The 27,040-nt window shown below is 38.1% G+C and overlaps 1 protein-coding gene across 1 annotated transcript in view; it reads right to left on the bottom strand.

Moving 5' to 3' along the window:
* CC2D2B (coiled-coil and C2 domain containing 2B) overlaps window positions 1-27,040 on the bottom strand; it is a 111,965-nt gene that overhangs the window by 12,466 nt on the left and 72,459 nt on the right. The window contains exons 21-29 of the mRNA XM_032607357.1: window positions 24,669-24,760; window positions 20,024-20,194; window positions 18,461-18,560; window positions 17,564-17,673; window positions 12,765-12,861; window positions 7,697-7,795; window positions 5,115-5,297; window positions 4,775-4,972; window positions 1,533-1,622 (exon numbers count right to left, since the gene is read on the bottom strand). Of these exons, the coding sequence (XP_032463248.1) occupies window positions 1,533-1,622; window positions 4,775-4,972; window positions 5,115-5,297; window positions 7,697-7,795; window positions 12,765-12,861; window positions 17,564-17,673; window positions 18,461-18,560; window positions 20,024-20,194; window positions 24,669-24,760 (1,140 nt within the window). The remainder of the gene's footprint in view (window positions 1-1,532; window positions 1,623-4,774; window positions 4,973-5,114; window positions 5,298-7,696; window positions 7,796-12,764; window positions 12,862-17,563; window positions 17,674-18,460; window positions 18,561-20,023; window positions 20,195-24,668; window positions 24,761-27,040) is intronic.

Genomic DNA, 27,040 nt, shown 5'->3' with positions numbered 1-27,040 from the left:
AGGCCAAGGAGGTTCCCCCGACTGGATTTCATAAGAGAAGGAGGGAATGGATGAGAGTAGCTAACGGACATACTGCATTCCAGGTGCCTATCCTTTCAAAACCCCTGTATGACACAGATGAGGAAACTGAGGTCCAAAGCAGCTAAATAACTTATCTTAGGTCACACAGCTATCAGATGGTTGAAGTAGGATTTGAACCAAGGTTTGTTTGACTCCAAGACTGTATGTTGGGTAGGAGAAATAACTCTTGTCTTGTGACAATCTAATTAGTCATTCACTCATGGGTATCCCAAGTCCGAACAGTTCATGTCAATGGGAAGACATTAGCCAAGAGGAAGCCTATGACTGTGGTAACCTGTGGATTATGGGTATTGTTTGGATTGGAGGGCACTCGGGAGCACTAGTATTTGCCTGAATGGTTATTTTCTGGTTATTTTCAGCTACTTTAGAGGCTATCTTTCAATGTTCTGCAGGATCGTAATACCCCTGACCACATTCTGATTAGTTTGAAGAGTCTAAGAAGAATCTAGAGTTAACTGACACCTCTTTGAGTTTTACCAGATTTGAATCACTGGATCCTGAAACAAACCACGTGCTTGTATCTCTCTTACTCCCACTTAGCAGAAGGCAGGGCAGCTGACCTATTAAGTTAGTCCTGTGCCCGCTAAGTCCATTTCAGCTAAAAAATCTAACCTCTAAAACATTCTAGATAAGCGCCAGGACTATCAGTTCCAGATGGAGAGTGTCCTTCTCTTAGGCTCCCATCATGCTGGTATTTTCCATTAAAAATATTGAATACTTGCTAAATTTAAAGTACGTACAAGTGACGAATATAAAAATAAATAAGAATCAAGTCTTCCTTATCATTCAAGGAGATTAAACTTGGGATGTATATGTACAGTGTGTGGGTATAGGGCCAGTATATAAGCAACTAAATATAATTTAAGGTGGAATGGAAAATGTGCTCTAATTAGGGCTGCCACACTTGTGGGGGGGGGCGGGGAATAGGATGCCTAGTTCAATTTGAATTTCAGATAAACAAGTAGTTTTTTAGTATAAATATGTCCCAAATATTGCATGGGGCCTGTATTTTACTTGGAAATCAGACTAAAGACAATTTTAATCCAAGTGCCAAGGAAGAGCACTGCTATACAAGCTCTTCATTCAGATGTGGGAAAACTGGGGAAAGCTTCTGGGAAGTGGTGGTATTTCTGCTAGACTTCAGGGTCTGACCACCTCTATAGTGAACAAGCCATATTTCTCTCTGGAGGACGTCATAATATTGTACTCCTGGAATTCCCGTTGAATCTCAATATTATGAGCTACTTAAAATGTTGAATAAGGATTTTGGTCTTTAAGAATTATTTTTACGGATCGTTATAGAGCTGAAAACGATGGATTAAATTATCAATTGCCTTCAAATTGCACGAAGCAAATTACTACGTAAGTGCATAATATTTTTTAAAAGTTTTTTTAAAAGAAAAGCAAGTAAGAAATACTATACATTTAAATTATAAAATGTAATTTGTTACCTCTGATGTCATCCATATATCAAAACCATCATTTTCATCCAGTGTATCAGGCATAATAGGAATCAAAGATACAAAGCGAGCAACGAGGTCCTAAAATAATATTAACTAACAGTTACTGAGAGCATACTCGACGCCTGTCACCAAGCACAGTGCTTTACACGCACTGTCATCACATAGTGTGTGTCCTACAAGCCTACGAAGTACACACTATTACTAATTTTATTTTACAAAGAAGAAACAAGCTTAGGGTGCTAAGATAACTTGCTCAGGGTCACACACTAACACAATTTATGGGTCTCTGGGAATGAGCCCAAGTTAGCGTGACCTCAGAGCATGCATGTTAACCAGTACATTTCATTGTAATAAGTAAAAAATTTAAGCACGATACATTACATGTATACTTTAAAGTATAACTGTTTAAAAAATGAAAAAAGATGTTGAAGAATAGCAAAAGTTTGATTTACTTTTAGGTTCAAAATCAAACAGAAATATTTTTATTAATAAAAACTAGTTATAAGTTGCTGCAGCAAGAAGTTATTGGTGCAGCTGACTTTTTCCAACAACAGAAGTCCTATTGTGGATTGTTCCCCCTATAGGGCTGGAGATAAGGACTCGGACTAGAGTAGGAAAGAAGAAAGGAATACAAATAAACAATGAGCTAACACAGAAAGTTCACCAACATTTTCACTGATTTACAATAGCTACCATTTATGCACTATTATGACTTCCTACACTGGTCACGTTTCTGACTTCATGCAATTAATTAAGCATGGTTCACAATCCTTGATAAGGAAAGGAGCTAGGATTTATGCTTTTTTAAAAAGGCAAAGATTGTCCTTGAAAGAAATCTGAGAGCATTATTATCTCCTTGGACTTTCGGTGTCAGGAAACAGGCAAGAAGAAACACGTAATGGAAAAGCAGAGTGTGGCAAAAGGTGATCTAAACTAGGACTTTTGATTTTAGCTTAAAGAATCCAGGTAAGAGCTTTATACTGGGAAATAATACAAATTTTCTGAGGAGAGCCAATTGACTCAATCAAGCCTGAATAAATAAAAGGTGTAAATGATTTTTCATAGATGCCCTTTAATCAAAGCTTATTTTTTCTTTTTGTTTCATGAAAATAAAATCTTTATTTTCAGTTATTACCCACCAATAAGAGAAAGTTCACAGTTTTAGCTCTTGACACAAAGTGAACTAGAAGGCAAATTTACATCCATCAGATACAACTAATGGACCAACTTTTAAAAACCAGGCTATCTTGAAAGCTTGCAACATACCAGATATTGCTGTGTATTCTCTAGTGACAGAATGCCAGCAATGGCTGACAATGACTTGTGAAGTGTTTTTAATAACAGTGTTTTTTTTTTATGTTGCTAGAAATCAGGAGGTTTATAACACATTCGTGTCCAGAAATGGGTTAAGATACTTTAAAGTCTAAACACACTATGTATGAGTGTGTTTAGGAGTATGTATGTTGTAGTCTCAAGAGGGGTCGGTAGTCCATATGGACTAAATTAATACTTGCCCCTGGGTAGCAGGTATGTTTGTAAATATAAAATTATGTTAAACATTAGCACCAGTGCAGAACATGCTCAGCATCATAAGATCCAAAACACCAGCACAAGTTTATCCATCATTAAAAAAACCAATTACCTCCTTCCTAAGATGTCAAACTAGTAGGTAACTAGATTAATAAGTCTAATCCCAATGAATGACTCTTGTACTGTACAATTTCTCTTTTAGAAGTATAGGGGAGAACTAATCAGCTAAACAGACATGTTATGATTTAAAGTCTTAAATCATAAAGTATTTTTAAAACTGGATATTACCATACATAGATAGAAAATTACTAATAATAGTGACAAAAAAGAGCTTTAAAACTGTAAATAAAACCCCTTTCCTGTTTATCAATAAATGTTGCAGAAGACTTAAAAAAAAAAGATCCTAGAAAGCCTGTTTATTGATTATTCTCTCCATGTACGTTTTAGTAAGTGGTGATGCTCTTGATCAAGAAATCCATTATTAACCTAATTTTCTAATGGAGGAAGAGGTAAAAGATACTTATCACCTTCTGTGGAATCTATCAACTTAAGACCAAAATTAATAACAATATAGGAACTTCAGAAACAGTAAAATTTGTGGTTTGTATTTCATGGATGGTGCTGCTGTTCCAACCTTATAAAGTAAAGGTGTCTGCAAAGCTTATTTTTTTCTTCAACGGGAGACTAGATCTCTGATTTCACATTTTCGTTTCTCAAAGTGGAAGAAGCTACATTCTCTTCTGAGTCCATAATGAATACAGGTACATGTCTCTTTTGTCAGCTGGTAAATAACAGATATGCATAAAGCCACATAAGGATGGGGTGGGAAGTGTTATGTTGGCGGTTTACAGAGCGAAACGTAACATAGTTGGACTTCCCTGGTGGCACAGTGGTTAAGAATCCGCCTGCCAATGCAGGGGACACGGGTTTGATCCTTGGTCCGGGAAGATCCCACATGCTGCAGAACAACTAAGCCCGTGCGCCACAACTACTGAGCCCACGTGCTGCAACTACTGAAGCCCGCGCTCCTAGAGGCCGTGCTCTGCAACAAGAGAAGCCACCACAATGAGAAGCCCACACACCGCAACGAAGAGTAGCCCCCGCTCGCCGCAACTAGAGAAAGCCTGTGTGCAGTAATGAAGACCCGAGGCAGCCAAAAATAAATAAAACAAAAAAACATAGTTTCTTCACTCCCACATACAACAAGAAGCAATCCTTAGAAGGACACAGCTCCTTTAGAAACATAACTTTTAATTTTGCCTGGAAGTCAAAGGAATTTTTCTGTGTCATTTTCAAAGTTTGACAGAAAAGTTGTGAAGCTGATATGGTCACATGAACTGGTGTGGCAACAGTGACTCTCTAGTACAAGTGGGCAGAAGTGAAGGGGATCAGGAAGAAATGTTTTCTTCCATCTGGTGCTCAAGAGGACACATTGCAACATAGATGGTTTCTCTCTCAGGAAACTGTCTCTGAAGGTAAAGTAATTTTAATAAGAAAGTTATACTCAAAGTTAATAATAAAAAGTAAACAAGTTAAAATAAATATAAATTTGGAATGATTGAAATGTTCTAAAATTTACTGTGGTGATGGTTGCACAACTCCGTGTATATACTAAAAGCCATTGAATTATATGCTTTGGAAGGGCAAATTGTATGGTATACGAATATCACAATAAAGCTACTAAAATAAATATAACTTACAAGTGTTGCATTAGAATCATGAAGAAATATATCCAGGAGTTGTTGAGGTGGATTCAATGCCTTGATATATCTTGTTACTAAGATCTGTATCCCTTCATCATTAAAAACAGTAGTTGTGATTCTTCGTTCAGGAAATAATGCCTTACAATTTTTTTTAAAAATCTGTGCTCTCTCCAAAACATCTATTTGACCTGAAAACTAGAATCAAGTTTAAAATATTTCAACATTGTACTATATTGTCCCCACAGGAAAATATCAAGAACCAACATTCATTTTTGTCAGCTTTGAAATTAACACTTCTTTGATAGTATATATGAGAATAATTCAGTGTAAAACCTACCTTGTTTAGTTCTGGATTACAGATGGCAAATGATATTTGAGGTTCAATAGTAGCAAAAATATTTAAGAAGGTACATTCTTTTAAATTCTGTCCATTATAATCTTCTTTAGGAGACACATAAGTCTCACTCCAAGTATACCCAAGCAAAACTGGTGGAATATTTACTTGAAATGTTCCACTAATCTGAAAGAGTATATCAGTATAATGGATTCTGCATGATGAAAATAAACATCAGTCAAATATAGTATAGCTCAGCTCAGTCTTCTCCATTGCAGGAAACAGGCTTGCATGGGTTCATGCTGATTCTACTAATAGGTACTTGCACAAGGATGGTAAGGTTCTCCATGATGATTTGTTCACAGGCAACCTTGACACCCTGGGTCCCTGTCTAATATGTAGTACGTGGAGAAGGCAGAAGTAAGAAAGGGATGAAACAGTGAAGCAAGTTAGTGGACCAGAGTGATAAAAGCTCTTAGAAGATCTAATTTAAGCTCAGAGAAAATGCTATAAGACCATGATACTTTTGCATTGGGTCTGGAAAGAGGAAAAAAAATGTAACAGCAGGAAGGATGACCCAAAGTCCACTGGAGGAGGGATCTTGTGTGTGTGTGGGTGTGTGTGTGTGTGTGTGCACGCGCATGTTTGGGAGGAGATAATTTACAATAATAACTAATAATAATACTAATATAACTAATAGTTATTGAGCACTTACTATGTACAAGGCATTCTGCCAAGTGCTTGAGATAGATCATATTATTCAATAAGGTAGACACCGCTCTTATCTCCATTTTATAGATAAGGAAACTGGGGCTCCTTATCTGGGGCTCAGAGCAGGTAAGTAATTTGTGCAAGATCACAAAACTAATGAGTAGTAGAGCCAGGATTACAACCCAGGTTGGTCCACCTTTTTTTTTGCGGTACGCGGGCGTCTCACTGTTGTGGCCTCTCCCGCTGCGGAGCACAGGCTCCGGACGCGCAGGCTCAGCGGCCATGGCTCACGGGCCCAGCCGCTCCGCGGCATGTGGGATCTTCCCGGACCGGGGCACGAACCCGTGTCCCCTGCATCAGCAGGCAGGCGGACTCTCAACCACTGCGCCACCAGGGAAGCCCGGTTGGTCCCCTTTTGAAGTTCACATTCTTAACTACTTCTCTATCCTAGCATCTGGCCTGAGACTGAGAAACACCTGCAGGGATTTACAAACATAGGAAGCCCTATACCTCCAACAATTTAAAATCTCCGTTGCTCTTTATTTGCAGCACTTGTATTTTCAACGTGCTCCCTCATGACATCCTGTGATTGCATAATACGCAGACGTTTCTATTCTCCTCCATTCTCTTCTCCTTTCGTACCAACAGTTTCAGGTGGTAACATGACAGCCACGTAGTGACCAAGTCACATAAGTAAAATGCAAGAAGTCTGAGAGGTTTTCTGGGGAAGTGTCTGTTTTCCTGATACAGGCACTGCCCCTTCTTGCTTCACCCCACCTCCTGGCTGCAGCATGAATATGAGGCTGGAGGTGCAATTATGAGGATGAAAGTCACATGATAAGGAGAGTAGAACAGGAAGACAAAAGTAGCTTGGATCCTTGATGATATTCTTGAGCAGATGCACTGGCATCTAGACTTCCTTTTTGTGAGATAAATAGACCTCTTACATCAGCCACTGTTAGTCAGGTTTTCTGTTGCATATGACTGAATACAGTACTAACTGATAGACACATAAATCCTTCTGAGTCAAATGACTTTGTGTGCTTGATAAATGCATCTTTAGGGACTTGATTAAAAGTTATCTCCTCTGTAAATATTCCCCTGATCTTTCATCCTCCTCCTCATTCCCTTCTTACCTACCCCGAACCCCTCTGAACACCCTCTTGCTTCCCCCTCCAAACAAGGAAGGGTAGGGTACTCCTTACTCAGTGTTCTCATAGTACCAATCTCATGCCCCTATCAAAGCCCTACAGCATTACCATGTTGTACTGAAATGGTTGTTTTCTTCTATAGACAGTGAACTCCTTGAGGTAGAAAATTCATTTCTGAATCATCTGTAACTGGCATGTCTCTGTAAGTAACAGGGCCCCAAATGAAATCTAGAATGGGCTTTTTATATTTTGCTGGCCATGTAGGCATTTTCTTGCTGCAAAACCCAACAGCAGAGCCCTCTGGGGGTACCACAGACACAGATGCTAATCATCAGTCTCACCATTATCAATAAACAGTGTTTGAGGAGCTGAAACTCCTGGAACCCATGGTTACAAAGCAATGTCATTAATCAGAATATTTATGAATCTGGTCTTACAAAACTATTATGAGCAAATATGAATGTTGCTTTAAGACCTAAGGCTACCTGTCCTTTCCTTCATCAACAAACACTCTAAAAATATATGAAATAAATTTGTGGGTGTCTCCTATTCCAGAGACAGCTAAAACCTTCAAATACTCCAACATCCATGGGGCAGTCGAATACAGGATCATTTTGACTGACTTATCAACCTGCCAGTCAGAATCTGACTCAAAGACACAGGTATTTCTATTAGCCAGAGACAAAAATTCAGAATAATTAGCAAAGAATCATCTTCTATTACCTCAGATTGTTGCAGGAGAGCAGAGAAAGGGAAGACAATGGATCCAAGCCAATTCTTTCTTATATATGAATGACCACTGCAGCTCTTGAAACTGTGATCCTATTAAAATAAATAATTTTTCTATTACTCATTCTATATCATGTGATGGATAATTTCACACAAACATGTAGGTAAGTATAAAAAATTCTCTCCCTTTTTAAAAAGAAACCAAAGAGTAAATAGTAAAGTTTTTTTTCTCCCTTTAAAAAATTTCTTTAAAAGATAATTGACTATTTAAAGCAATAATAATGACCTGTTGTGGAGTTTATGACATACATATAAGGAAAATGTATGATAACACTAACACAAAGCACAGGAGGGGAAATGGAAGTATAGTAATATCCTGTTCTTACACTATATATGAAGTGGCATAATATTATATAAAGATAGACTGTGATAAAGATTATATAATAAAACCTAACACCATACACAAAAATAAACTCAAAATGGATTAAAGACCTAAATGTAAGACCGGACACTATAAAACACTTAGAGGAAAACATAGGAAGAACACTCTTTGACGTAAATCACAGCAAGATCTTTTTTGACCCACCTCCTAGAGTAATGGAAATAAAAACAAAAATAAACAAATGGGACCTAATAAAACTTAAAAGCTTTTGCACAACAAAGGAAACTATAAACAAGACGAAAAGACAACCCTCAGAATGGGAGAAAATATTTGCAAATGAATCAACAGACAAACGATTAGTCTCCAAAATATATAAACAGCTCATGCAGCTCAATTTAAAAAAACAAACAACCCAATCCAAAAATGGGCAGAAGACCTAAATAGACATTTCTCCAAAGAAGATATACAGATGGCCAAGAAGCACATGAAAAGCTGCTCAACATCACTAATTATTAGAGAAATGCAAATCAAAACTACAATGAGGTATCACCTCACACCAGTTAGAATGGGCATCATCAGAAAATCTACAACCAACAAATGCTGGAGAGGGTGTGGAGAAAAGGGAACCCTCTTTCACGTTTGGTGGGAATGTAAATTGCTACAGCCACTATGGAGAACAGTATGGAGGTTCCTTAAAAAACTAAAAATAGAATTACCATATGATCCAGCAATCCCACTACTGGGCATATACCCAAAGAAAACCATAATTCAAAAAGACACATGCACCCCAATGTTCATTGCAGCACTATTTACAATAGCCAGGTCATGGAAGCAACCTAAATGTCCATCAACAGACGAATGGATAAAGAAGATGTGGTACATGCGTACAACAGAATATTACTCAGCCATAAAAAGGAATGAAACTGGGTCATTTGTTGAGACGTGGATGGATCTAGAGACTGTCATACAGAGTGAAGTAAGTCAGAAAGAAAAAAACAAATATCGTATATTAAGGCATATATGTGGAACCTAGAAAAATGGTACAGATGAACCAGTTTGCAGGGCAGCAATAGAGACACAGATGTAGAGAACAAATGTATGGACACCAAGGGGGGAAAGTGGCAGGGGGGTGGGGTGGGATGAATTGGGCTATTGGGATTGACATATATACATATATACACTGATGTGTATAAAATTGATGACTAATACGAACCTGCTGTATAAAAAAATAAATAAAATAAAATTCAAAAATTAAAAAAAGTACATGCACCTAATAAAGAGTTACAAAATATATAAAGCAAAAACAGAGCTAAAAAATATGACACCAAAAGCAAGTTGAAAAATTTGACTTCATCAAAACTTAAAACTTTGCTCTTCAAAAGGCACTGTTGAGAAAATGAAAAGACAAGCTATGTACCGGGAGAAAATATTTGTAAATCATATATCTGATAAAGGATTTGTATACAGAATATGTAAAGAATCCTCAGAACTGAATAATAAGAAAACAAATAACCCAATTAGAAAAATAGACAAAAGATTTGGACAGACACTTCACCAAAGAAGATATTCAGATAGCAAATAAATACATGGAAAAGTGCTCGCCATCATTAGTCATTAGGAAATACAAATTAAAACTACAGTGAGATACAACCGCACGGTTACTAGAGTGGCTAAAATTGTTAAGTCTGACCACTTGTCTGTAAGACTGTGAAAGAACTAGAAGTCTCATACATTGCTGGTGGAAATAAAAAATGGTACAGTCACTTTGGAAAAACAGTTTAGCAGTTTCTTAAATGTCTACTTACCATATGATCCAGCCATTTCACTCCTATGTATTTGCCCAAGAGAAATTAAAGCATTTGTCCATACAAGGACTTATACACAAATGCTCATAGCAGCTTTATTTATAATAGCCACCCCCAAAGAAAACCCAAATATCCATCAACAGCTGAATATTTAAACATACAACAGAATGTATGTGTTCAATAGACTACCACTATACAGTAAAAATTAATGAACTAGTTGATAAATAAAACAACTGAGACACATCTCAAAATAATTTTTCTGTGAAAGTTGCCAGACCAAGGGGAAAAAAGTGCATGCTGTATGATGCCATTTTTATACAATTCCAGATAATGTAAACTATAGTTACAGAAAGCAGATCAGTGGTTGCCTGGGGTGGGAGGAAGGAAAGGAAGGAGGGAGGTATTCTAACAGGACAGGGGAAAACCTTTGAGAGTGACGGATATGTTCATTATCTTGACTTTGATGATGGTTTCATGGGTATATATACATCAAAACTTGTCAAAGGGGCTTCCCTGGTGGCGCAGTGGTTGAGAGTCCGCCTGCCGATGCAGGGGACACGGGTTTGTGCCCCGGTCCGGGAGGATCCCACATGCCGCGGAGTGGCTGGGCCCGTGAGCCATGGCCACTGAGCCTGCGTGTCCGGAGCCTGTGCTCCGCAACGGGAGAGGCCACAACAGTGAGAGGCCCAAAAAAAACTTGTCAAAGTATACACTTTAATTATGTGAAGTCTATTATATGCTAATTATGCCTCAATAATCCTATTTTTTAAATTAGAGAAAGTATGTGTAGTAAGAGAAGCAGGGACTAGACATAAATGAATTTGGCATTTACCACCACGACCAACCCCACTGGCAGTACTCTATGATTCACTCCACTTTTAGCCATTAAAATTTTTCACTTCATCAACAAAAGTGCTGAAATGGGGGAATATAGGAAAGGTGTTAGAGAATAGCTCTTGGGACAGGCATGTTGCTCGTTTAAGACTAGTATAGGCAACATCCCTCCCTTTAGCACTAGTATGTACTTATATCCACTGGATTTTTTTGTTTGTAATTAGGGAAGGTGAGAGCAGTTGGGCTGAGTTTAGGAATCAAGGCGAAGAGAAAGGACAATGAGGACATGGAAAGGGTTGGTGTGCACTGTACCCCACTAGGTCCCTTGTCCTGGGTTTGGCCCCTGATGATTAGGGTCGGTGGCTGGAGAAGCTCTTCTACTGTGAGATTTTGTGTACCAATACTATTGCTTTAAGATCTAGATATATAATATGTAGTATGAATTCAGAGAAAATAGGGCCATTCTTCCCAGGTTTGTGCAGAATCCAGTGCCTCTTCGGTATTCTGAAGTTTCATAGCTTTGGGCTCAAGGATAATTGGGGATATAATACCCTTGGCACACATGATGGCACCCTAATCAGGGGCAATGTCAACAGTGGTGGTGGTGAGATTCTTTTAAGTGGCTTTGAGAGCTGTGGAGCCTGAATCAAAAGAACACACACACTGTCGAAATGTGAAGGATGACTATAGCTAACAGTCATGTTTAGGCACATATATGAGGACTACTTGGAGGCTTCCAGAAAATTTTTGGTGGGACTGGTGGAGGTTCTGTGAGTAGAGGGTGGAACAAGAGTAAGACCTTAGATTATTTATGTCAATGTGACTTCTTTTAAATCCATAAACTCAGAATTTCTGTTAATATTAAAGTTATACACTATTATCTGGTCTGAAGTAAGGAGACAGGATAAAAGAAGGGAGATAAAAAGGACAATTCATTGTAGTTTTCCTCACATACTATCTTGCTTTCTGTTTCATTTTTTACCTTTCCACCATCCACCTTTGCCTTGCTGCCGTAATTATGGATCATGTTGGCTTACTGCCAAGAAATAATGGTATCAGTTAGGTTGCCATGGCCCGTTCCTTAGAAAAGTCATCTGATGGTCCACTTGTAGATAGTCCAGGTTAGAAATGTAAAAACCTTGCAAAAGAAAATGCAGTATATTCTGGCTCCCATTTTAATCTGATCTCTCTCTTCTAAGAAGAACAAATGCCAGGGAGTCCAGAGTCATAATAGACAATTTTGAGATTCTAGTGATCATATGCAACTGTTAAGAATATCAAGAAAGCCATGGTATTCAATTTCCAAGCCCTAGGATTGTTGTTGCTATTTACCTGAATCTGGGGAAGGGCTGAAGTTTGAAAAAAGCTGCCAACACCCCAGATTCCTGCCTTCAGTTCATAACCACTGCTTCTGGATATCTTGCTACATGTCAGTAAACAATGTAAAGCATCTTAATGTATATACCTTTATCATAGTAAATATGCTTAGTGCAGCAAACTTCAAAAATACGCTAAAGCTTGGCTACCAGGAAGTTCACATGTAAATGTAACGTTCAATTGCAGAAATCTACTTTTCCCAAATTCTTGGTATATTTATCTCTCCTCCTCTTATATGTGGTTTATGATCCCTGTTATTTTTGGTTTTTTACTTTTTTTTTTTTGCGGTATGCGGGCCTCTCACTGTTGTGGCCTCTCCCGTTGCGGAGCACAGGCTCCAGACGCGCAGGCTCAGCGGCCATGGCTCACGGGTCCAGCCGCTCCGCGGCATGTGGGATCCTCCCGGACTGGGGCATGAACCTGCATCCCCTGCATCAGCAGGCGGACTCTCAACCACTGCGCCACCAGGGAAGCCCGATCCCTGTTATTTTTGAATTGACTTGTCATATGTCTGATTTTATTTCAAGTTGCCCCACATCCTTTTTAGAAAATGTTGGAAATAGATACTGTATCTAAAACCAAATTTACAAATATGTTAATAGACTTCATTCAGTCTGAATTTATAATTATTTCAACATTGATTATTATAATTATTTTACTTTACCTCATGTTTTTCAATAATCATTTCATCAAAAATGTTGATATATATATTATCTTTTATTTTAGATAAGCTTGAGACGCTATAATCATGTCCTGGTAAGCTGTAAATAAGAAAAACATATTTAAATGCTTAATTGATCTTATAAAAGCATTATTCATAAAGGACTATAAAATTGCCTGCATTATTTTCTTTTATAAAGTATAAGATAAGAAAATCTATGTGCTTTCAGGACAACTGCTACCTTTCATTAAAGCCAGTATCAAAATATATACAAACAATAAATGCTGGAGAGGGTGTGGAGAAAAGGGAACCCTCTTGCACTGTTGGTGGGACTGTAAATTGGTACAACCACTATGGAGAACAGTATGGAGGTTCCTTAAAAACTAAAAATAGAACTATCAAATGATCTAGCAATCCCACTCCTGGGCATATACCCATAGAAAACTCTAATTCAAAAAGATACATGCACCCCAATGTTCATTGCAGAACTACTTACAATAGCCAGGATGTGGAAGCAACCTAAGTGTCCATTGACAGATGAATGGATAAAGAAGATGCTCACATACATACAATGGAATATTACTCAGCCATAAAAAGAAACGAAGTTGAGTTATTTGTAGTGAGGTGGATGGACCTAGAGTCTGTCATACAGAGTGAAGTAAGTCAGAAAGAGAAAAACAAATACCATATGCTAACACAGATGTATGGAATCTAAAAAAAAAAAAAGTTATGAAGAACCTAGGTGCAGGACGGGAATAAAGACGCAGACCTACTAGAGAATGGACTTGAGGACACGGGGAGGGGGAAGAGTAAGCTGAGACAAAGTGAGGGAGTGGCATGGACATATATACACTACTAAATGTAAAATAGATAGCTAGTGGGAAGCAGCCGCATAGCACAGGGAGATCAGCTTGGTGCTTTGTGACCACCTAGAGGGGTGGGATAGGGAGGGTGGGAGGGAGGGAGACGCAAGAGGGAAGAGATATGGGGATAGATGTATATGTATAGCTGATTCACTTTGTTATAAAGCAGAAACTAACACAGCGTTGTAAAGCAATTACAAAGATGTTAAAAAAAAAGTCAGAGGGATGCCATCAAGAAACCATGCAAATAGTCAAGAACCATATAATCTGCAGAAATTGAGGGAGCTGAACAAGATTGGCAAGAGAAGGGGGTAAGGGCGCCAGGAAAAGAGAAAGGACTTTGATAACAGATGTAGTTGACAGTTCTTTATAATCCTTTTACCCGAGGGAGAGCTAAAGATGTATAGGAAGTAACAACTGAAAATTGCTAATTGAGTTTAGAGAACAATTTTAAGTTCTACATTTTAAATCTGTCTTGATCAGTGCACTTTATTTTCAATTACAAAAGCCTATTTATATAGCTTTAGCATCAAATATGAACCTTGAGAAAAAAAAGAGCCGGAGATCCCACGTCCAGATTTCAAAATGCATACATTACGAAGTTACAGTAATCAAAACAGTCTGGCCTAAAAACAGACATATAGACCAGTGGTACAGAATAGAGAGCCTAGATATAAATCCTTGCATCTATGTCAGGTCAACCGATCTTTGACAAGGGTGCCAAGACTACTCAATGAAGAAAGGACAATCTCTTCAACAAATGGTGTTGGTAAAACTATGTGCAAAAGGATCAAATTTGAGGGAGGAGATATGGGGATGTATGTATAGGTATAGCTGATTCACTTTGTTATAAAGCAGAAACTAACACACCATTGTAAAGCAATTCTACTCCAATAAAGATGTTAATAAAAAAAAGAATCAAATTTGATCTTTATCTTATACCATACACAAAATTCAACTCAAAATGAATTAAATATTTAAAATGTAAGACCTGAAACTATAAAGCTTCTAGAAGAAAATACAGGCGAAAAGTTTCATGACATAGGTTGTGGCAATAATTTCATGGACATGATACCAAAGCACAGCAACAAAAGCAAAAATAAAAAAGTGGAACTATATCAAACTGTAAACATTCTGCACAGCAAAGGAAATAATCGTCAGAGTACAAGGTCAACTTATGGAATGGGAGAAAATATTTGCAAACCATATATATTATAAGGGGGTTCATCTCCAACATACATAAAGAGCTCATACAACTGAATAGTAAAAAAGCTAATAATCTGATTTTAAAATGTACTAAAACTTGAATAGACATTTTCCAAAAATGACATACAAATGGCTAATAGATATATGAAAAAATGCTCAAAATTGCTAATAATAAAACACTCAGTAATAATCAGGGAAATTCAAAGCTACAATGAGATATCACTTCACAATTGTTAGGATGGCTATTATCAAAAAAAATAAAATAAAGTAACAAGTGCTGGTGAAGGTGTGTAAAACTGGAACTCCTGCACACAGTTGGTGGGAATGTAAAATGGTGCAGCTGCTATGGAAAACGTTATGCAGGTTCCTCAAAAAATTAAAAACAGAACTGATACCATATGATCTAGCAATCCCATTTCTAGGTATTTATCCAAAAGAACTGAATCAGAATATCAAAGAGATGTTAGCACTCTTATGTTCATTGCAGCACTATTCACAACAGTATGGAAGCATGCTAAATGTCTGTTGACAGATGAATGGATAAAGAAAATGTGGTATATATATGGAATACTGCTCACCCTTTAAAAAGAAGGAAATTCTGCAATATGGGGCAACAGGGATGAATCTTGAGGACATTATACTAAATGAAATAAACCAGTCATAAAAAGACTGTATGATTCCACCTATATGTGGCATCTAAAGTAGTCAAATTCATAGAGTCAAAGAGCAGAATGGTGGTCGCCAGGGGCTGGGGGGAGGGGGAAATGGGAAGTTACTAATCAACAAGGCGTAAAACTTCAGGGAAGCAAGATGAATAAGCTCTAGATCTGCTGTACAACCTTTTACCTACATTCAGCAGTAGTATATTGCACACTTAAAAATTTGTTCAAAGGGTAGATGTCATGTTAAGTGTTCTTTCCACATTAAAAAAGTCAGTAGATGTTGAGTAAGGCAAACTACCCTCTGTAACAGTGGCTCACGTGATTGTGGGGGAAGGCAAGCCCCAAATCTGCAGGGTAAGCTGGCAGCCTGGAAGCCCAGGGGAGAGCTGCAGTTCAAGTCTGAAGCCAGTGTGCTGGCAGAATTCCATCTTCCTAAGTGGGGTAAGTCTTCTTTCTGTTAAGCCTTCAACCAATTGGATGAGGCACACCCCTATTACAGAGGGTAAAGAGAGTCAAACAGACACACACACACACACACACACACCCTGTTAGTTCTGCTTTTATGGAGAACCCTGAAATGCAATGACACTCTGGAAAAGGTAAAACTATGGTGGCAGTGAAAGGATCAGTGGTTGCCAGAGGTTCCAGGGGAAGGATGAACGGATAAATGGGTGAAGCACAGGGCATTTTTAGGGCAGTGAAACTATGCTGTATGATACTACAGTGGTGGATACATGTCATTATACATTTGTCAAAACCCATAGAATGTACAACACAAAGAGTGAACCCTAATGTAAATTGTGGACTTTGATAATGTGTCAGCATTGGTCCATTGATTGTAACAAATGTACCACACTGACACTTTAGGGAGGCTGTGTGTGCGTGTTGTAGGGAGAGGATGTATAAGAACTCTGCTTTCTGCTCAGTTTTACTGTGAACCTAAACTGCTCTAAAAATTAAAGCCTATCGATTTGTTTAAAATGGAAAAAAAAAAAGAAACTCAATCTCATTAGAAATCCAGGAATGTAAATTAAACCACAATAAGAATATCACTTTAGATCCACCATATTAGAAACATTAATTTTAAAAATACAAAATATTATTGAAGATATGGCACAATAGGAACTTTTATATCGCTGTTGGGAGTATGGACTGGCACAATCACTTTAGAAAAAACTTTGGCATTAGCTAGTAAAGTTGAAGCAATTCCACTCCTGGATACAGATCCTAGAGTAAAGGGTCTCAAAGTGTCCCCTGACTAGGAGCATCAGTAACACCTGGGAACTTGTTAGAAATGGAATTATGTATCAGAGCTACTGAACTAGAAACTATGGAGTTGGGCCCAGCAATCTGTTTAAAGAAGCTGTACAGGTGATTTCAGTGCACAAAATACTTTGAGAACTACTGTCTTAAAAAGAAACTCTCATACGTGTGTTCAAGATGACAAGTACAAGAATGTTCAGAGCAATACTATTTACAATAGCAAAACATTAAAACCAGGCAAATCTGCATCAACAGGATAAAGTATAAATAAATTATGGCATTTTAATACAGTGGACTACTATACAGAAGTGAAAATAAAGGAAGGAAGGAATAGTTACAAGTATGAATATGGATAAATCTCTCAAAATAAGAGTAAAGAAACAGATTGCAAAAGATCATTCAATTTACATAAAGTTGGAAAACATCCACAAGTAAACAAAACATAGCTAGGGATAAATACCTATGATTTAAAGTCATAAAGAGAGGGAATGATAAACAAATTCATGGTTGTTACCTGTGGGGAGAAAGAAAGGGGATACAAATAGTTATTGGCACAGTGGAGCCTTCAAAAATATTGCTAATACTCCATTTTTTAAGCTAGATGGTAGATACACAGGTATTCATTTTATCATTTTTCCTCAGAACTTACATTTACATATACATTATATATATTAATATCTATGTAAGAAATACTTCATAATTTAAAAACTTAAGCCTATATCCATCATTATTTTCAATAAACAGCTCAAGAAAATAATTTTGTTACTGCTCTATTTTAGAAGCTGAGGAAAAATGGACTCCAACTTACATAAAATCTACTTTAATTTCTTCATTCCAGCATGGATGAGATCCACTTGCAACACTGGTTTGGTACACAGTGTGCTGAAAGGAAACTTCCACAAAGGGGTGCACAGTATCCTGAAACACATAATTAACACGACTAGATTTTTGTAATATTTTATATAGCTGATAAAAGGTAGAAAATAGTTACTGGCTGATAACTGGATGGCTTACTTTTTCCAGGTTTTCAAACAACCATTATTCATTCATTCATTCAACATTTCTTCAACCTATTCAATATCAGGTACTACTTTGCTAGGATCCAAAAATAAATGGAAATCCTTAAGGATTTTTATCTTAAGTCTATCAGGAGAAAATAAACAGGTAAACAAATAATTGCAATGAAATGTAAGAAATATATTCAAGGTATAATAGTAACTCAGGAGAGAGAATGATTAACTCTCTGGGGTGAGGACAAGGAGAACTTCACAGAGAAAACATTGCTTGGGCTTGAGCTTTGAAACATTAAATAATAGTTCATGTGGCCAATAACATGGAGGTATGGTGGCCATTCCAGGCAAAGGAAAGGGCATATACGGAGGCCTTCTAGAACAAGTAGTAGTATGATATGATACCGCTGTGGGCTGATGAGAAATGTGGCTGATTGGTATGTAAGAACCAGACCATTACAGAGTTTGGTAGCCATTCTAAGGAGCTACCATTGTAAGGAGCTTGCGCCTTATTCTATAGACCCTGAGAGCAGGGTAGCAGAGAATGAAATAGTTAGAATTACATTTTATAAAGAGCACCTTCACTGTGTTATGGAGAGTAAACTAGAATTAGATGGATAGTCCAGTTAGGGGCCAGTTGCAATTCAGGGGAAACACGATCAAAACGGCACTTTATAGAAGTGTTAAATACTTACCTCATTTAAGATCTCATCTGAGGTTACAGATTTGATTGTTTCTTTATGTCTGAGGCGAGACATGGATGATATCAAATAAGTAGGCATATCCAAGGCTCTTCTGAAAAACAATATAGAGATAGGCACTTTAATTAATTTTAATATTAGTTTTGGTGGGAGTAGCTGGCTTTTTGCTTATGCTTATAGAGGTATATAAGTCAGCTACCCTGGATCTTATAGAGTTTGCTTTGGATCTTCATAACATAGGTGGTTAGAGATAAATACGTGATAATCACTACTCTGAAAGGGTAGCTCCTAAATGCTGAACTATGGATTGTAACTAGTCTGTGACAGAGTTTTCACTGACCCTCAGCAAAAGGAAAAAAATAGAGCAAGTAACACTTTGAGACTATATTCTTCCTATTTTTGGTGTTACAATATTCTTTCTTTTACAAATTGATTATTATAGAAAATGGTGGTAATTTTATAATGTCCTTATTTCACAAAACAGCCTTGAAATGTGCATTTGTTTTGAGAATATCAATTCTATCATAAATAAAGTCATATTTTATAATATAAAACACAGGCAAAACCTTTAAGAGGTTTTAACTATAGATTCGTAGCTAGTAAGCAAAATATTTGTCTTTCATATGTAGAGTTCATGGGATGTGGTGAACATAAAATAAGCAAGTAGAGCACATAAGTGTTAAATGTAGACAGAGAGGGTTACTCAGTATTCCTGAGGTACCTGGGCACTAAATATTCACAATACATAAATTATACATGAGATTAAATATATGAAACACTTGAAATTTGGGTTATACTAAATATTCATGAGTATTTAATATTCATGATGCCTTAATTTGGCCACCTTGACCCTACATATCTATCCTCTGCCCAAGAAACGCAAATAAAACACACTGAGTGCCTGCAGAAGAGATAGGTAAGATTTGATTTTTGTAGAAGTCACCTAAAATGATAAATCCAAAATGGAGCTTACTCTCTCCTGTAGTCTATATACTTCCAATACTGTGAGGGGACAGTGTCAGAGAACAGTGTAATCAGCAATAGCAGCTTAAGTTTTCACAACAGGGAATAGGGACAGAAGGTATTTATTTGATATAGCACCCAAAAATATACACGTTAAAGGCACTTCGGGCATCTCAAACTTCTGAAAATTTGTAATACACAGCAATGACAGTAAGTTTGACTATCCAAATGAAGATTTCAACTTTCATTTAGTTTCTGTATATTGAGCATTAATAAAGTGCAAAGGTTTCTTTTGTTTGTTTGTTTTTTGTTTTTTTTTACGAGGGCCTCTCACTGTTGTGGCCTCTCCCGTTGCAGAGCACAGGCTCTGGACGCGCAGGCTCCGCGGCCACGGCTCACGGGCCCAGTCGCTCCGCGGCATGTGGGATCATCCCGGACCGGGGCACGAACCCGTGTCCCCTGCATCGGCAAGCGGACTCTCAACAGCTGCGCCACCAGGGAAGCCCCAAGTGCAAAGTTTTATTAAGAAGACAGTATAGAAATTTACATTTAAGACATCTTTTGCAACTCCAAAAATTGGCGCCATTGCCTTACCTATTAATTATTGCTTTCCTTGTAGGAATATTATAAGCCCTCAATATTCTGACAAGAATCTTAATATCTCCGTCACAGATAGTCTGTGCTGCCACTTTTTTCCTTTCTTGCCTCTGAGGCTTTAACTTTCTTCGTCGTTCAAGAAGCTTACAAACTGCATGTGTCAACTGGCTAAAGAGTAAAAAATGATCAATCACATAGATACAAGATAACTTAAAATTTGAAATATATCAATTTTTTAAATTAATTATTATAAATAAGGCCATTATTCTGAACCATGTTCTCTCCATTGTGGAGGGGAGACAGAGTTGTCTTAGACCCAAGGAAAGAATCTTTTTCTGAGCATAGAAGAGATGCTATGTTAAGAGAGAATGTGATTGCTCCACGTAATTTGGGTGTATGGTCCAAGAAGAAACAAGGGCGTGGAGAGGTAATTCCATGAAACATGATGTTATATCAAAGGGTTATTCATTTTTTAGGAATCGTTCTCTTGAAAGTGGTTAGATACTCAACTTTTCTACATGGTTCTGAATAGGAGTTAGTTATATGTGCTCCCAACCCTGGCAACACAAATCTATGCAATTATAGCTTTATGGTCACACCTATTTTCCTCCAAAGACTGAAAATAAAACACAGACTTCAGACTATACTACAAAGCTATAGTCATCAAAACAGTATGGTACTGGCACAAAAGTGGAAATATAGATCAGTGGAACAGGATAGAAAGCCCAGAAATAAACCCACACACCTATGGTCAATTAATCTATAAATATGACAAAGAAGGCAAGACTATACAATGGAGGAAAGAAAGTCTCTTCAACAAACCGTGCTGAGAAAACTGGACAGCTACATGTGAAAAAAAAGAAAGTGGAACATTCTTTAACACCATGCACAAAAATAAACTCAAAATGGATTAAAGACCTAAATATGAGACCAGACACTATAAAACTCTTAGAGGAAAACACAGGCAGAACACTCTCTGACATAAATCACAGCAATATCTTTTTCAATCCATCTCCCAGAGTAATGGAAATAAAAACACACATAAACAAATGGGGCCTAATTAAGCTCAAAAGCTTTTGCACAGCAAAGGAAACCATAAACAAAATGAAAAGACAACCCACAGAATGGGAGAAAATATTTGCAAATAATGTGACTGACAAGGGATTAGTCTCCAAAATTTACAAACAGCTCATGTGGCTTAATGTCATCAAAACAAACAACCCAATCAAAAAATGGGCAGCATACCTAAATAGACATTTCTGCAAAGAAGACATACAGATGGCCAAGAGGCACATGAAAAGATGTTCAACAACACTATTAAAGAAATGCAAATCAAAACTACAATGAGATATCACCTCACATCGGTCAGAATGGCTATCATCAAAAAATCCACAAATGGGCTTCCCTGGTGGCACAGTGGTTAAGAATCTGCCTGCCAATGCAGGGGACACACGTTCGAGCCCTGGGCTGGGAAGATGCCACATGCCGCGGAGCAGCTAAGCCTGTGTGCCACAACTACTGAGCCTGCACTCTAGAGCCCACAAGCCACAACTACTGAAGTCCACATGCCTAGAGCCTGTGCTCTGCAACAAGGGCAGCCACCGCAATGAGAAGCCTGCGTACCGCAACAAAGAGTAGCCCCTGCTCGCCCCAACTAGAGAAAGCCCGTGCACAGCAACGAAGACCCAATGCAGCCAAAAATAAATAAATAATTTATTTACTTCAAAAAAAATCCACAAACAATAAATGCTGGAAAGGGTGTGGAGAAAAGGGAACCCTCTTGCACTGTTGGTGGGAATGTAAATTGATAGTGTCACTATGGAAAACAGTATGGAGGTTCCTTAAAAAACTAAAAATAGAACTACCATATGACCTAGCAATCCCACTATTGGGCATATACCCAGAGAAAACCGTAATTCAAAAAGACACATGCACCCCAATGTTCACAGCACCACTATTTACAATAGCTAGGACATGGAAGCAACCTAAATGTCCATCAACAGAGGAATGGATAAAGATGTGGTACATATATACAATGGAATATTACTCAGCCATAAAAAGGAAGAAAATTGGGTCATTTGTAGAGATGTGGATGGACCTAGAGAGTGTCATACAGAGTGAAGTTAAGTCAAAAGAGAGAAACAAATATCATATATTAACACGTATATGTGGAATCTAGAAAAATGGTATGGATGATCTTATCTACAAAGCAGAAATAGAGACACAGATGTAGAGAAGAAACTATGGATACCAAGGGGGAAAGCAGGAGTGGGAGGAATTGGGAGATTGGGATTGACACAAACACACTATTGATACTATGTATAAAATAGATAACTAATAAGAATATGCTGTACAGCACAGGGAACTCTACTTAATGCACTGTGGTGACCTAAATGGGAAGGAAATCCAAAAAAGATGGGATATATGTATATGTATAGCCACTTCATTTTGCTGTACAGTAGAAACTAACACAACATTGTAAAGCAACTATACTCCAATAAAAATTAATTTTAAAAAAAGATGTTCAGTATTGCTAATTATTAGAGAAATGCAAATCAAAACCTCAATGAGATATCACCTCACACCAGTCAGAATGGCTATCATAAAAAAATCCATAAGCAATAAACGCTGGAGAGGGTGTGGAGAGAAGGGAACCCTCCTACACTGTTGGTGGAAATGTAAATTGGTGCAGCCACTATGGAGAATGGTATGGAGGTTCCTTAAGAAACTAAAAATAGAGCTACCATATAAACATGCAACCCAACTCCTGGGCATACACCTGGAGAAAAACATGGTCCAAGAGGATACATTCATCCCAATGTTCATTGCGGTGCTGTTTACAATAGCCAAGACATGGAAGCAACCTTAACATCCACTGACAGAAGAATGGTAAAAGAAGATGTGGTACATATATACAATGGAATATTAACCATTAAAAAGAATGAAATAATGCCATTGCAGTAACATAGAGATTGTCATACTGTGTGAAGTGAGACAGAGAAATAGAACTATCATATGGTATCACTTATATGCAGAATCTAAAAAAAAAGATACAAATCAACTTATTTACAAAACAGAAACAGACTCACAGACTTAGAGAACGAACTTATGGTTACCTGGGGGAAGGGAGGGGAGGAGGCATAGTTAGGGAGTTTGGGATTGACATGTACACACTGCTATATTTAAAATGGATAACCAACAAGGACCTATTGTATAGCACGGGGAACTTTTGCTCAGTATTCTGTAACAATCTGACTGGGAAAAGAATTTGAAAAAGAATAGATACATGTATATGTATAACTGAATCACTTTGTTGTACACCTGAAACTAACACAACATTGTTAATCAACTATACTCCAATAAAAAATAAAAAGTTTAAAAAAATAAATTTTCATCATTGACACACACACACTACTATATACAAAATAGATAGCTAATAAGGACCTGCTGTATAGCACGGGGAACTCTACTCAACACTCTGTAATGGCCTATATGGGAAAAGAGTCTAAAAAAGAGTCGACATATGTATACGTATAACAGATTCCCTTTGCTGGACACCTGCAACTAACACAACATTGTAAATCAACTCTACCCCAGTAAAAATTTTATTTTTAAAAATTTATTTATTTTTGCTTGTGTTGGGTCTTCGTTGCTGCATGCGGGCTTTCTCTAGTTGCGGCGAGCGGGGGCTACTCTTCTTACAGTGCGTGGGCTCCTCATTGCAGTGGATTCTCTTGTGCAGAGCACAGGCCCTAGGCGCACAGGCTTCAGTAGCTGTGGCGTGTGGTCTCAGTAGTTGTAGCACCCGGGCTTAGTTGCTCCGCGGCATGTGGGATCTTCCCGGACCAGGGCTCTAACCTGTGTCCCCTGCATTGGCAGGCGGATTCTTAACCACTGCACCACCAGGGAAGTCCCTACCCCAGTAAAAATTTTTTAAAAGTAAGTTTTCATTAAAAAAATGTGCCCATGAAAGAATTACTTCAAGGTATATTTTAGAATAGAACACCCCCCCCCTCAAAAAAAATAGACGTCAGCATCCTACACCAATTAAAACCTTATTATTAATACTAAGAATCTGCAAGTGGCCCCAGGGCGGTTTCCCCAAACGCAGCAACCCTAATTCCTGCTCCCATCCTTAAGTTTCCCAGACAGGACAGTATGAGAACTGAGTTACTTCAGCCAAAGGCTCCTCCAACTGCTGCCTGTGGATCACAGAGCCCTTATATGGCTGAGGATTCCGTTTTGAAAGGGAGAGATTACAGGCTCAGTGTGTGGTGCTACCAGCAATGACTTCTCCAGTAGCAGCCTCCGGACAGAGAAATCTTAGGGCGAAACTAATTTGGGACAAAGGTATTTCTTTTTTTTTTCTTCTTTTCTTTCTTGCCCTAAAAACTATCAATAAGGAGAGGATTAAAATCTAAAATATTATACAACTGAAAATACAAATCATATAGTTATGTCCAGAATGCAATTTTAAAATGACAAAAAAAAATTAAGTCACTGTATTTCATTTTATGCTTTGTAATTGCATTTTGACATTAACTTAATTAATATAAAAATAGAGAACTTATTAGAGGACTTTGAAGGTATTATCTTATAGCTTTATATTTTGTACTTAAATAATAATAATTTTAGTATGTACCTTGCAGATACAATTTCTTCATAATCAGCCACAATATCTGATAAGTTAAATTTGCTAACTTTGGCAATTCTTTTCATTATCGACCTTCTCATCTACAAAAAAATTTTTAGAATTTAAAGAAATGCACAGCTTATATTTTAAGATTAAGTATATACAATGCTACTGATGTCACTATTTTTTACTCCTAATTTTTTCAAGCAATGAATGGAAAGGGGAATTAGGTAAGTGAAAGTATGGTTCTGTTTGCTACCGTTATTAAAATCATTCCTAACGCTCTCATTAATGTCCCTCTCATCTCTTTTTCCACCTAACTCACAGTATATGTGGACAGAACTAATCTTCACCAAAGGAGATGATTATCCTGTGAATGTGTTTCTACAACAGTCACTTGTACACACACAAACCTTGATTCACAAGAAAATGTGGTCACATTTCTATATTTCCTTTGAGTCCATCCTATTCTGACCTTAAGCTCTCATTCTGTCAGCTCATAAGATATTTAGTGCTTGAACAGAGCCAATCCCCTAAGCCCTTGCAACTTGCAGAACCCACAGACCCTGGTTCCTCCAAGGACTCCGAAATTCTTCTTTTTAGTCTGAGGAAATCCCTCCCTTTCTCCCCTAACTCCATGCTTCACAACAGGTTTAGACTTTTAGAAATGAAACCAGGAAGAAGTGTGTCTGGAGGCAATTTTCTTTCTGTCCTGCCACAAATCATCCCAAAGATAATGTAACTTAGAGCCTAATGATCTGCTTAAATTCGATAGGAAAATGGGGTGATAGGAGAATGGGAAATTATAATTCCTAAGAATTACCCTGCCATGTGGGGAACAAATTGTTTCCTTTGAAGGTGAACCACACCCCTCCTCCCTCTGACCCCATCAGTGTGCTTGAGCCTTCTCACTTGTGCTTTCTCTCTCTGTCTTTCTCTCTTTCTCTCTCCCTCTCCCTTGCTCCCTTGCTATCACACAGACTGAGCTCCTTGCCGTTCCTCCCATAGGCCACGCATATTCCTTCCTCACAGTTTTCACATGTGGTTCCATTAGCCTGGAATGTTCTTCTCCCAAAAAACCTCCATGGCTAGCTCCTTCAGTTCACTTCAGGTCTTTTGCTGAAGCATTAGCATCTCGAGGGCTTTCCTTGATCTAAGGAAGGCTTTCCCTTATCTAAAATCACACCTGACCCCCACCCCCACCCCCATACACACTCCTGTCCTCTCTTCCTACTTCACTTGTCATGGCACATATCACTTTCTAACATACTAATGTTCTGTTCATTATCTGACTTCCCCCACCAGAACGACCTCCTCTAGGAGGCCAGGGATTTTAATCTATTTTGTTTACTGCTGTAATTCCAATGTCTAGTATAATGACTGATTCATAGCAGGTGCCCAATAAGTATTTATTGAGTAAATTAATGAAAGGGACAGGTTGAGGAGAAGCACTGGCCTCTTAGATGCAAATATTTCAGCAAAACTTTATCTAGCAATCCTTGAGACTGCAGGGACTTTACTGCTCCATTCCCGGCCTCAGCCACCACTGACCCCAGTAACACAGCAGGAAGTGTAATGCATATAACTCACAGTCCCTCCCACAGCAGGATTTAAACACCATGGCCCTATTAGGTCTCCAGTGTCAAAGCAGGATTCCAGTACCTGTAATTAAAGTAATTATCCCTTAAACTTGTAGTTTTAAACTATCCTGAGAGAGCAAAGAAGTCTTCACAAGGAGGTGAAACCCAATCACACAATGTTCTTAAAGCTCCTTCCCAGGATTCCTATATGAAGGTCAGGAATCCTCAGACACTTGCTCTCTTACCACATTCCTGATCTTTTGCTGCCCTCCCTTCTGGGCTTCCTCATACACCAAAAAAAGAGAAGGCATAAGAAGGATATGTATTCTCTTTTCTTTTCTTTTTTTTTTGTGGTACGCGGGCCTCTCACTGTTGTGGCCTCTCCCGTTGCGGAGCACAGGTTCCAGATGCGCGGGCTCAGCGACCATGGCTCACGGGCCCAGCCGCTCCGCGGCATGTGGGATATTCCCGGACCGGGGCACGAACCCGTGTCCCCTGCATCGGGAGGCGGACTCTCAACCACTGCGCCACCAGGGAAGCCCTCTCTTTTCTTATGAGTAAGAACACCTCTTTATTTCCTAAGACGCAAATATCATTATTAAATCACATCTCAACTTAAAAAAATATATATGGAGCTAATGAAGAAGGTGTAGGAGGGGCAAGAGTGAGTGGAAAAAAATGTCTGCCAGCAATAAAGAGGAGGTGCTCTTTCAGGCTACAATAGCTATAGTGGTCTGTATCTCCACCACACTTCCACAGGAACAGAGTACAAACTAGCATAGAACTTGAGGTTCTATCTTA

This window comes from Phocoena sinus, chromosome 16, assembly GCF_008692025.1.
Source record: "Phocoena sinus isolate mPhoSin1 chromosome 16, mPhoSin1.pri, whole genome shotgun sequence".
Taxonomy (NCBI): Eukaryota; Metazoa; Chordata; class Mammalia; order Artiodactyla; family Phocoenidae; genus Phocoena; species Phocoena sinus.
This window is presented reverse-complemented; position numbering and strand designations above follow the sequence as displayed.